Below are 12,345 nucleotides of genomic sequence, written 5' to 3' on the forward strand. Positions count from 1 at the left end.
AATCCCTAAATCAGTTCTAAGCAGAACAACCTTAGAGTTTGCTTCTAATTGGTCTGGTAGTGAGAAGATTTTTGGAAGAAATAAAATTAAAAATAGTTAAAAAATGTTGAAAAAGGGTACCTGTAATAACTCTAAAATGGCTTCACAGATTACCACTAAAATTTAACCACAGACAGACCTCATCATGCTGAACACTTCTAATTGTCAGAAATTTGGCTAAACCTAATATTTTTTTAGATATATGCAACCAACGTCTGCATGACCCCTATGTTCTACTTTTAGTAACAGTGGCCATGTTTTTCAACATATTAAAAACCTCCACATCAGTTCTATTTATGGAGAATAACCTGAGGAACATTTATACCATTTTTTATTCTTATCAGTCCATTAGTTTCAGAGGAGAAGAGTTCTGAACAATTGTTCACGACAAAGGACGCCAAGTGATGGCAATAGCTCAACTGACCTGACCTGACAAAATCTAACATTAATGTCATTTAAAATCTAGACTATGTACACAAGGAGACTCACATGTATGTATGTATCATTGACAGCCATAATCATTTATATGATTGTTCATAAAGTACATAGAATTTTTCCTAAACCTTACTTACTGTGCCATTTTCACTTTCCTCACTTCGGAAAGCAATTGTTTCAAGAACATTGCCTTTTGAAGTTTGAGTTTTTAAGTGGCTATTTTTCTTCTCGAACTCAGCTTCCAGGAACTGAACACTTTCTTCAGCTGTTTTCCTGACTTTATTCGCATGTTGTGGTGTACTGTACTGTCCATCACGACTCCCCTTAGCCAGTCCATCTAGTTCATTAATCACTGAAAACAGAATAAAGCATCAACATTGTTTTGGCAGAACAACACTTTTCTTTAAGATTAAATCTGTGAACACATTTATCTGTACAAGCCAGGGTATAACTAAACACTACAATCATAGTCGTATACCATCTATTGTGGTATAGATTATTTTGGAACAATATCTTAGATGTTACTATTGTTTTAACGGAGTTATAAAGGAACTTTCTATGAAATGCTTGTTTTTGGCCCCTTTTCAGCAACTAATTCTGGAATAGTAAGGGTCATCACTTCTAATATCGATCTTCTTTTTATGGTTTAGAACCTTGTTATAAAATCTCATAGAGATCAACCAAGTAATATTAAATTTTTCACGTGAAAACCAAGTGTTTACTGATGATGACAAGGAACATGACAACAACATCATACCATTATACAACTGCGAAATTTGTGCAGTCATATAAAAACTGATTACAGGGAAAAACATTTATCAAAAACAATCAAAAGGTTTGCTATTGATAATGGTACAATGAAGATATACCAGTAAACCAAAGGGACATAAACTAACTACAAAACCAATGAACAAAATTTGTACTTCATTATAACAACTTGTAAATTTTTACCCAAACTGAATTCTTACCAATCAAAGGTACAGTGACAGTAAATTTCTGTGACAGGATGAGTTTCTTGAGACCTGACAGATGGTCTATAAAACAGTTAGTATCAGGTACCAAGAAGATCGGATGAATCTCTAACTCTATACAATGGTGACGATTCTTGTCTATTATTTTCTGAAATGTTTAGTGGAGAAATTTTCTAAATAATTAGGGAAATAACAGACTACATTGGTATATAGGATTAGAAGTTCCCTAAAAAATAATGTGAAAAATATTTATCTTCACTAATAAGTGTATCAGAATGATCTTTCTCTCAACTGTTGTTGAAATTATAAACTTGCTATTATAATATTTGTAAGATCATACATTCTGCAGGGAAAAATATAACCACTGATTGTTTAACCCTTTTACACAACTTTCCATGATCTTGTAAGTCAAAAGGAATCTGTTACCATGGATTTACAGATAAATTGTGCAAGGTTATACATGTTGGAGCAACAGTCATATCAAAAAAACATTATGCAACCAACAAACTTTTTTAAAATAATTACTCAAATTCTAAAGCAATGAGTAATCACTTAGATAATGGAAGAAATCTACTTTTAAAGGTATATCCAGTTTCTATCTACATTTTTTGTATTAATAATTAGAAAACAAATTATATAAATTATCTATACAGTTTAACGGCTGTCAAAACTGCAATAAAATTGTTATCCATTCTTTGTTTCATCATACCTGTACATTTTCTTTTTCTTTTTCCTGTTGTTGTTTAATCTGTTTTAGTTTATGTTTTTTTAATTTGAGTTCTTTCACATGTTCATCATCTCCTTCATGGATTATTTCTTCTTCACTTTCTATTATCACATCCTCATCCTAATAGAAAAAAGAATGCCATATTTTTTTTTTTATAAATGCTAACAAATGATTAAAACACAAGTCTCATTTTAACATGAATTTTGTCAATTACAAACAGAAATCACTGACACACAACAAGGTTGTCCAGATATCAAAAACAAAGTTAAATCCTTTTTAACAATTTAAATTTTTCATAAAGTCAGTAATTGTGATTAGAGGGAGTCACCACTATTTATCACATTCATTCTGTATAATAAAAATGAAAATGTTTTACAAAAAATGTTTAAGGCCTAACTTAAAAATAAGTTTGTTCACTGACTGATTCAATTTGAAGGGCCCTACCGAAATTATTCTATAGCCAAATGTACAATGAAATTTTTTTATGTTTTTTTGTCAGCTGAGTTTGGGGTGCAAATACACCTGGAAAATCTGTGAATTGTCCTTTGTTTAAAGCTCCATCTCGACATAACCAATGTGATGAAATATGTGTTTGAATACATCATCGACCCTGATGATTTGACCATTGATAAATTAGGTGTCATAGCAGTGTCTGTCAGACAAGTTAGCTAAAGGAGTAAAATTTTTCAGTAAATTTAAGCCAGACTTTGAAGGGGCGATGTCACTGGTTCATGGTTTTGATCAAAAACTTAAATATGGAATTTTGTGAAGTTTCGAAGGATGCTCCGGCAAACACAAATAATCTAGACCTAGTGCTTCTGATGTTTTGATGGGCCGAGTAATAATAATGTCAACATTTACTAGTAAATGTTTCTAGTCTGATATCGATAATTTTGTTTAATATTAAATAAACAGTCTGTTCAATAATATTCTATCTATATTAGGTCATTTGATATCAATTTCAAATTATTGTGTCTATGTGTCAAACATTGACAAAAGATATGGAAGATGTACCATTTTTTGGTGTGTATAATATGCATTTATGTATGGCACCCAGTGCAATTTTGAAGGTCAAAACGTGTGAAAAAAGTTTTTTAAACATAGATTGCAGTAAGACAAAAGATCCATATTTTGCGTGATCCAGTATTTCCTACAAAAATGTGAAGGGAAGAAACTTATATTCACACTAAAAAGTCAGGAAAATTGGACAATTCTGGTTTTGGTTGTAACTTCAATTTTGTGATTTTTTTCTTTCAAAACCTACATTTTTACAAATGTAAGGAACAAAATTGTTAAAAACAATCAACATGAGTTTCAAAATAATCATTTTCAGCAGCAAAAGCATTCAATAAGGAGAGTTTGACAACAAGAGGCTCCCAGAAGCCTAAATTGCTCACCTGGTACAATTTTACGTTACAAGGGCAATAAATTAAACAAGGAGTTGTCCAACAATTTTGACTCAGGAAGACATTGGTAGGACTTATCATAAGGATTATTTCAGCAATTGAAGGTTTCTTCCTATCTATCATAGTTTTCAAGATATTGGTTGAAAACTTAAAGAAAAAAAAAAAAAAGAAAAAAAGAAAAAAAGAAAAGAGTAATTTTCCACCTTTTAAGGGCAATAACTCTTTCAAGGAGTCATCTGACAACTTTGATCTCTCAAACACCTTTTTTGGCCCTATAATAAACTTCATTTCAGCAATTGAGAGAATTTGACTAAACATAACAATTTTGGAGAAATAAGCAAAAAACTACTGTCTGACCCCTCTTTTATTTTTAGTAACGGTGGCAATATTTTCAATGGATAAAAAATCCCCACATCAGTTCTATGCAGGATACCCCAAGGTACATTCATACCAAGTTTGGTTCCAAATGGTCAAGTAGTGTCAGAGGAGAAGAGTTTTGAAAAATTGTTTGACGATGATGGCAACGGATGCCAATTACATAAATGAAATGTTGTACAACCTATGTCTGAAACAGGTTATTAAGACATTTAAACATGATATGAAGAAAATATTATTTTAAATTCAGTATATAAAGATTTGATAATTAAATAAACTATCTTTCAGTAACATTTCACTTCTGGTTTACTTGGTAACATTACAGAATCTCTTTTCTCTTACAAAAATCTTTTATCTTATATATTGAGGCATAATATGCACCCCCATGCTCTGGAAATGATTTCTTTGTAAAAAAATATGTGCATTATACACACCAAAGTATAGTACATATATTTTGATTCAAGATATGGAACATTACCATTACAAATTAACAAATCATAAACTACAAAGACATTAGGATATTTTAATGACAAGTCATCAAATGATGAGTAACTAATTAGCTCACATGTGTAGCTTCCATTATACATTTTATTCTGCATTTTGTCCTCTCCAAAAATTTCAATAAAACAAAATTATTCACCTACCTACTGACCCAAGCTTCAATCCATTGGGTAAGAGCAGCAAAATATTCATATGTTTGGCCTAAGAATGATCCATTGAAATTCTAATTGCATACTTTAAGAAAAGGCCATCATTGTATAAAGCTGCATTTTCTTTTTTATTGAAAACAGGTTATCACATATCTTTTTAGATGAGACATCAGGCCTTAAAAAGGAATGACTGTTATATCTTTTTACATTCTATGATAATCTCAATCACATGGTGCACACTAAATAACATGTCAAGTAGACTATTTTCGACTGTGCATCACAGGCATTGGGATTATTTCAAACAGACAGAAAAAATATATTTTCTATTTCTTATAATTTAATTTTAGTAGCAAAATTTTAATTATCGAAACGTTGATGACATCACACTCATGTTATAAAATTTGGTCTATGAGACAATTGACAATTAGAAACCTGGTTACCTAAAGAAATAAATAATTTACCAATGACAGTAAAGTATCATAACAATGATTGATAATCTACAGTTCACTAACTATTTACTTACATCAGACCACTCTTCAGCAGACAGTGATGGCTTCTGTTGCTCTTCTGTCTCTTCTATTGATAATGCAATGGAGAAATACTCTTTATTTTCTACACTAAATGATAACATTGGAGGCTCTATACCACACAGGTATTCACCAAATAATTGTAGCTTCTGGATTCTCAGACAGTCCAGAGCTATTTCCTGTAATACCACAATATGACAAAATGAATGGAGATACTATTAATGAGAGAATACTTTGTTGTGTGATTCACCAAACAAGCTTTAGTTAGAGAATTAGGTTTAAAAAAAGGTAATATATAGTCTTATTTTTAAGAAGTAGACAACAGTACAAGCACATATGAAACCTTTTTAAATTCAGAAAAAAATAGAAAACCAAAAGGAATTTCCCTTACTTATAAACAAATTACTTAAAAAATGTTTGATTCTCTAAATGAATATACAAGTTCTCATGTGACTTGAAGACAGGTGAAGCTATGAAACTTAGGGTAAATTGGGCAAATTAATGTTGTATTCAAAGCAAAGTTGTAATATGTACAAGTCATGGTACATTTTCCATATAACATGTAGATATAAACGACAATATGGCTTGAGATCAATGTTTACAGCCCTGGTGACAATTAATATGAATATGTGGCATTGACCATAAATTCCATATAAGTGATACTTGTACAAAATGAAATTCATGCATTCGGACAGTTTGCCATTAGAAAATCTCTGTAAATTATTTGTCCATTTGAGATTTATTACCACAGAGAGTGAAGAAGTAGTTTAAAACAAGAAGAGGCTGAAGGATAACTGAGTTTTCCCATGAAATCTATGGAAAACTTGGAAAAATGTAAAACTGCCAGGAAATCCCATCTCTCACAGTAATTAGTCACTGCACCTTAATTAATAAAAAGCTTTGGCCAGCACAGCATAATACCACCACAGTCAGTTGAACTCCATTCACTTGAGGCAAGTGGTCCAATACCTCTCATGAACTTTGACCAGAGTCAGACTAAAAGGTAGATACTAAATTCTAACCGATACTTGGATGTTGTGCAAAAATATCAGTTACATTAATTACTCGAAGTGTGAAGTGTATAAGAGACTTTAAAATCTTTGGAATGCTTGACAAAAATATGGATAAAAAATATATACTCAAAAGAATTATTTTTGATGCAAACCAAGTGCCAGTTTCAAGGATTATTTTGGTGTTCTAGAGGACATTTAGGTATTACCCCAGGGTTTGAAGATTAGCAGAGAAATGAATTACACTTCATCCCTCAATATTTTAAGTGGAGTGTCCTAGGTGTGTACCGGTCCATTTTAGTGGTCCCTTATATCCAAATGTATGATATGGTCCAAGCTGCAGCCAATAAATGTCAGTGCAAAAATGTATGGAACCCTATGGCATCAATAATTAAAGGGCTGTCGCCAAGTGTGGACACAATATTTGTTTCGACAACCTAAAAATAGGGACTTAGAGTTCATTATGGACACACCGACCCATTTGGACACAATTTTACACAATATTTTGAAATTCAATTTAAGTACAAAGGTCTGCTTTCGGATGCATTCATGGATCACTTTGTACCTCATTCTCTCATAAACAGTAAATGGTAGGGTTAATTTGGTAAGCATACCTCTTAAAACTTTTGTATCTAGGCTGACATTTTCATATTTTCATATGAAAAAAATACTTCAAAATTGCACCAAAGATCAAAAAAATCCATTTTGGGGCAAGGTCCCCTTTCACCCCCAATAGTTAAAAAAATGGGAAAAGCTATCTGAAATCTGATTGAAAAAACACAGGAAACGATTCCCATAAGCAAAATTCAAAACCAGACCAGAAATTAACAAGCCATTGTCAAGAAATTAGAAAATAACAGAACTTGACAATTTTGGTAAAGAATATTGTGGAACAATATCATAAAGATTCCAATACTTTTATTGACGTTAAATAGTAAAATTCAATGAAATGCTTTTTCAGGCCCCTTTTTGGCCCGTAATTCAAAAACAGTTTGGGTGATAACCCCCAAAATTAATAACAATCTTCCATTTGTCGTTTACAACCTTGTTATAAAATTTTATAAAGATCAACCAATATAAAGAGTCACATGTATTTTTAACAACTAGCTGTGAATGGGAGAAATAATGATATACAAGAGAACTTTATTTAGAACATTTATAAAGGGTAAACACAAATCTGTTGAATTTATACAAGGTCCTTCAAGCCATCTTCTATTTCAATATTCATAGTAAGCTTTACAAGTACATGTTTATATTCGTGTCATAGAGACAGCATTATTACTGACATTGAATACTGTAATTGTACCTATTTTCACGATTGTTGAAAGTAACCATATTCTAAATACTTTTTATGCATAGTAACGGGTACTTAATTTTGTGAGTAATTACTGGTCTTAAAATTGGTAAAACTAAATTCATGATGATAATGAGAATAAGAAAAACAAAAGTAGTTTGACTACTTGTACAAGAAACAACAATAGATATTTTATAAGACATACCTTATCTACAAGATTATGTACATATGATATCTCTATTGGGGCACTCAGGAGGGGGACAAATCCTGATAACATAGAATCCTCCATCAGTAACACTGGCTCACAACCTAAATACAAAAGGAACTGTTTTACATCATGTATATCCATGTAGCCTTCTCTATAGCATAATAAATCCTTTAGCATTACAAGATATATCGGTACTGAAGTTTTGTAACAAGATAATTCTTTTAACACAACATGTATAAGATCAAAACATGTAGGTTGTCACACAACTTAATAAAAAGCTTCATCAAGCACAGCATAATACAACTGCAGCCAGTTGAAACTGTTCACTTGAGGCAAATGTGGACACAATATTAGCTTTCGACTTACTTAACATAGAGGCTTACAGTTCATTGTGGACACAACAACTCATTTGGACACAATATTGCACAGTATTTTTGAAATTCAATTTAAGTATAAAGGTCTGCTTCAGAGTGCACTCACGGATCACTTTGTATCTCATTCTCTCAAAAATAGTAAATGGCTTATGGTTAATTTGGTAAGCATTATTCTTAAAACTCTTGTATTTAGACTGGGATTTCATATGAAATCCAATAAGTAAAGTTTTTTTCAAAATTGCACCAAAAATTTAAAAAGTCCATTTTTGTGGGTGTGGTACCATTTGGGCATTATAACTTCAGAGCTGTAAGTGATATATCTGAAATCTGATTACAAAATGCAGGCAGGGATTTCCATGAGGAATCAAATAAAATAAATGTTCAAAATCCGTCCAAAAATAAACAAGCTATCGTCAAGAAATCAGCCCTTTATTTTTACTTGGATCAGGTCACAACCTCAAAAATCAATCCCAGTCTTCCTTTTGTGATATGGCATCTGGTAATACAACTGCAAAATGATTCATTCACTAATAGTCAAGTTATTGTCTGGATATCAGGAAAATGCACTATTCTGGCCCCCTTTTTGGCCCTTTATTTCAGAAAGTTCAAAAGTCAAGTTATTTTCTGGACATCTGGAATACGCATGTTTCTGACCCCCTTCTTTGGCCACCAATTCCTGAAAAGTTGAAGTCTTTATCTAAAAAATCAATCCAAGTGAGACAATTGTGGTACAGAATATTGTGGAACAATATCATAGACATTCTTATGCCTTTATTGGAGGTATATAATTCAATTCAATAAAATGCCTGTTTTAAGCCCCTTTTAGGCCCATGATTCTAGAGCAGTTGGGGCCATAACCCATCAAAATCAATACAAACCTTCCTTTTCTAGTTTGGAACCTTGTTAAAAAATTTAAGAAAGACCAACAAACTAATACTCAAGTTATTGAACAAAAACCAAGGGTCTACAGACAACAACACAAACTACAACAGCCCTATACATTTAAAGTTGTACAAAAATAATAATAGGATAATTAATTGGAAGGACTGAATAACCAAAATATGATCATGAGTGCCGAAGAACACACAGATTTAACACGTGCGTGGAACCTTTTGCGTGCACGAGTTAAATCTTACTGTGTTCTTGGCATGAGTGATCATATTTTGGTTATTCATTGCTACTTTCAACATAAATTTCAAATTTTGTGAACAGTGGATTGATTTCAAAGTTGTGACGTTTTGGCGGGAGAAAGTTCGAGAGTGAAATTACTGAATTTATTTCACAGTGTGCATTATTGAAATTTATTTCACTGGGAACATTCGATAAAACATTGTTATCTATATAATAAAGACTGGTGAATCCGTCACAAGTTTATATAACTTGCATTTTCTAGTAAACTAACATTATAAAAAGTAAATTGTCAAAAATTGTTCTTCCATCATTGGCTTTTGTGCAATTTCTAGTTAGGCAGTAGTTCAAGTTGTAAAAGAACTTTATACTGCAATTGTTCTATTTAAGTAGTCAAAATGCATTGACTTTATATTAACAAATGATATAGGCTCACTGACTGAATTTTACTTTTCTGTTGCTGTCACGAACATTACATTGTTTTGAAATTGCCACAATGTAGCTCATTTAGTTCATAACAGTGAAAATGCACAGCACATCCTTGCATTTTCCCACAGTTCTAAGCCTCATCAGTATATCAGTTTTATGTCAAGTCAGTGGTCTGTCACTGTCTATATGTATACTAATCTTCTTTTTTCTGACTGTACAGTTTAAAAGAACTGATATAAAACTACCAACCTTCCTTTTTCTCACTGTAAATTTTAACCCTTGTCGGCTGAGCCAAGATATATACCAGCTTGGCCCTGTTTCCGCTTTATAGGTTCTGGCAATGTTAATCTTAGTTTAGGAAAGCACAATTTGTTTCCATCTGCAAGCAGTGTGACTGTGCTTTAAAATGAGACTATCTCATATAGTGTTTGTAAAAAACATAATGACTTGAGAGTTGAAAAAAGAGGTCATGAGTTTTTGTTGCAAAAAAAAGTGAGATTTTTTTAAGAGTTGGGCTCATTTCTTGAGCAGAATTGACCTATAGTGCTTCATTATGCCAAGAATCTAAATAAGAATGATATTTCTCATCACCATTACTATGTCGTTCATTTGCATTAAGTAATTCAGGTTTTACGCCAAACTCAACCCAAAAATTGGAAAAAATCATACAAGCGAACCCTCAGGGAACTCCTGACTGTAATGAACCTTATTTGGCTTCAGTGGCCTACACAGGGTACCGGTTGTGGGATTAATGTGACAGACCCATTTTCTGATTTTCTGAGGCAGCCAAACCATCATCTCCTCACCCAAGCCCCCCCCCCCCCTTTTACACTGTGATCACCTATCTTTAAATTATATATAACAATCATAATCAGTACCATTGTGCAACTAATTAGCAAATAATTAATTTGCATAAGTTTGCAAAGTATAGAAATCTAGACATTTTTTCAGAACAAAGCAGCAGACAAGGGTTAACATGTCTGATATAAAGAAATTCTACCAACCTTCCTTTTTCTCACTGTACAATTTAACATGACTGATATCAATATCCTTCAATATGTTACATAGTCCAGCTGTATTGCTCCATACATCTACTCTAACACTGAAATATCAAATAAATATATTTTAACAATGCATTCCTGTCATTGGTTATTATAACCCACAGAATGTAATCAATGACAAGAATGCTTTGTTTAAATTACTTGTAAATTTACTGGTGACGACATAAATAATATTGAATTTTACAATATATTTGTACTTTGTAATATATAGTAAGATATGTGCAACATACAATGCAGTGATTTAGCTAGCGTTTGTCATTTTAACCATTTACGAAAGGATTTCATAAAGGACGAAAATGTTTTAGATCATTTATGTCACTTAAAATTTGAAAAGTGTAAAAAAAAAAATCCATTAAAAAAGTATTTTCGTCACCTTTAATAAAAATGTTAAAAACTGTCAATCGAAAGTTACATAATTTCACCTGGCCTTACACTCTGACCAGTTTATGACCCCAAGCTTGGTAATTACTTGGTCAACCAGGTGTGAAATACATTTTATTGTTGTTAACCTGGCATCCCTGATATGTGCATCGTTAATAATCCTTTAAAATAACAACAATTAATCAATCATTTGATCATTAGGTCCACAAAAGATATCCCAGGGTTCTCACTCAACTTCAGCCGGTTGTTTTCGACTGCCAAAAAAGGTTAGAGTTGACTCGAGACATTTCTGCTTTTAAGTACGTTTAAAATATAACTTATATATACCCTTATTTTAAAAACAAACCCTTTACGAACCTCGCAATATATATATAGCTATCTATTTTTAGAAATTTACATGCACACAAAAACAATGTTTCCGATGTGTGACTGGTCATCTCATGGATTTCAATTAATTTTAACGCAATAGCGGACAGTTAGGAAGTATTAATCAACGATGAATATTTATTTTACAATTCTCTTTTCTTCTTGAAACGAAATCAAATGATTATGAACGTCTTCAATTCTACTCATGATCTGGGGTCAAAGGTCACTAAAAAATTACTACCCAGCAGTAAGATATCACGCAGCAACCGCTTACAGAGTGCAGCATTCTAAAATTGGCTATACCAATGTGGCCAACCTCCTTTCTAACTGTCTAGTTTCTGCGTTATCTTCTTATGACTGAGAGGAGATTTAGTAGGTACTATCTGATCAAGACCTCTGATTAGGAACAGGCTCAAGGTTTCATTAATCAATTCTCTTCTAAAGATCTGTCTCCATCCTTCTGATTTGAGGAGTTTTAGGTTGAAGAGGGCTTTTGAAGTGTGGTATTTGGCAAAGGACAGGAGGATTTTCTCTTATTAGTTGAGTGTCAGGTCATACCATAATAGTAGCTTTTGTCATATAGTAGCTATTTTTAGACTGAATGCATCAAAACTTTGTCATGATGTAAAAAAATTTCTATTTTACTATTTTTCTAATAGTAATTTTTTTATTTTATTAAGTAACACACGTTTTCTTATAGAAAATAATAGTTATTTTGTTGTAACATTTATTGTATTTATTGTTATGCCTGTATCTGTAAACTTAAAATGAATATATTAAGAGTGTTTATGTCTTTAGTTTATGATACTATTGACTATTTACAAAATTCTGCTGCCCATAATATGTCGTTTGTGCTCTACACATACGTGACTAAAGCCCTCAAAATCCTAGCTAAAACCCTGCAATGTACAGTATATGGTAGTAAACTTGTAGGTTTTCCACCATTTTTGTAATCATTAAATGT

The 12,345-nt window shown here is 32.1% G+C and overlaps 1 protein-coding gene across 2 annotated transcripts in view; it reads right to left on the reverse strand.

Annotated features, from left to right (window-relative positions):
- LOC148606834 (telomerase-binding protein EST1A-like) overlaps positions 1–12,345 on the reverse strand; it is a 39,801-nt gene that overhangs the window by 6,804 nt on the left and 20,652 nt on the right. The window contains exons 13-18 of one of the 2 annotated variants that reach the window (XM_088543619.1): positions 10,578–10,675; positions 7,640–7,743; positions 5,127–5,309; positions 2,155–2,292; positions 1,443–1,593; positions 612–826 (exon numbers count right to left, since the gene is read on the reverse strand). In XM_088543619.1, the coding sequence (XP_088399745.1) occupies positions 612–826; positions 1,443–1,593; positions 2,155–2,292; positions 5,127–5,309; positions 7,640–7,743; positions 10,578–10,675 (889 nt within the window). Of the gene's footprint in view, positions 1–611; positions 827–1,442; positions 1,594–2,154; positions 2,293–5,126; positions 5,310–7,639; positions 7,744–9,822; positions 9,953–10,577; positions 10,676–12,345 lie in introns of those variants that run through there. The other variant, XM_088543620.1, reaches the window with a different exon arrangement.

Source organism: Perna viridis, chromosome 9, assembly GCF_037379345.1.
Source record: "Perna viridis isolate PV_CMFRI_1.1 ecotype Kerala chromosome 9, ASM3737934v1, whole genome shotgun sequence".
NCBI lineage: Eukaryota > Metazoa > Mollusca > Bivalvia > Mytilida > Mytilidae > Perna > Perna viridis.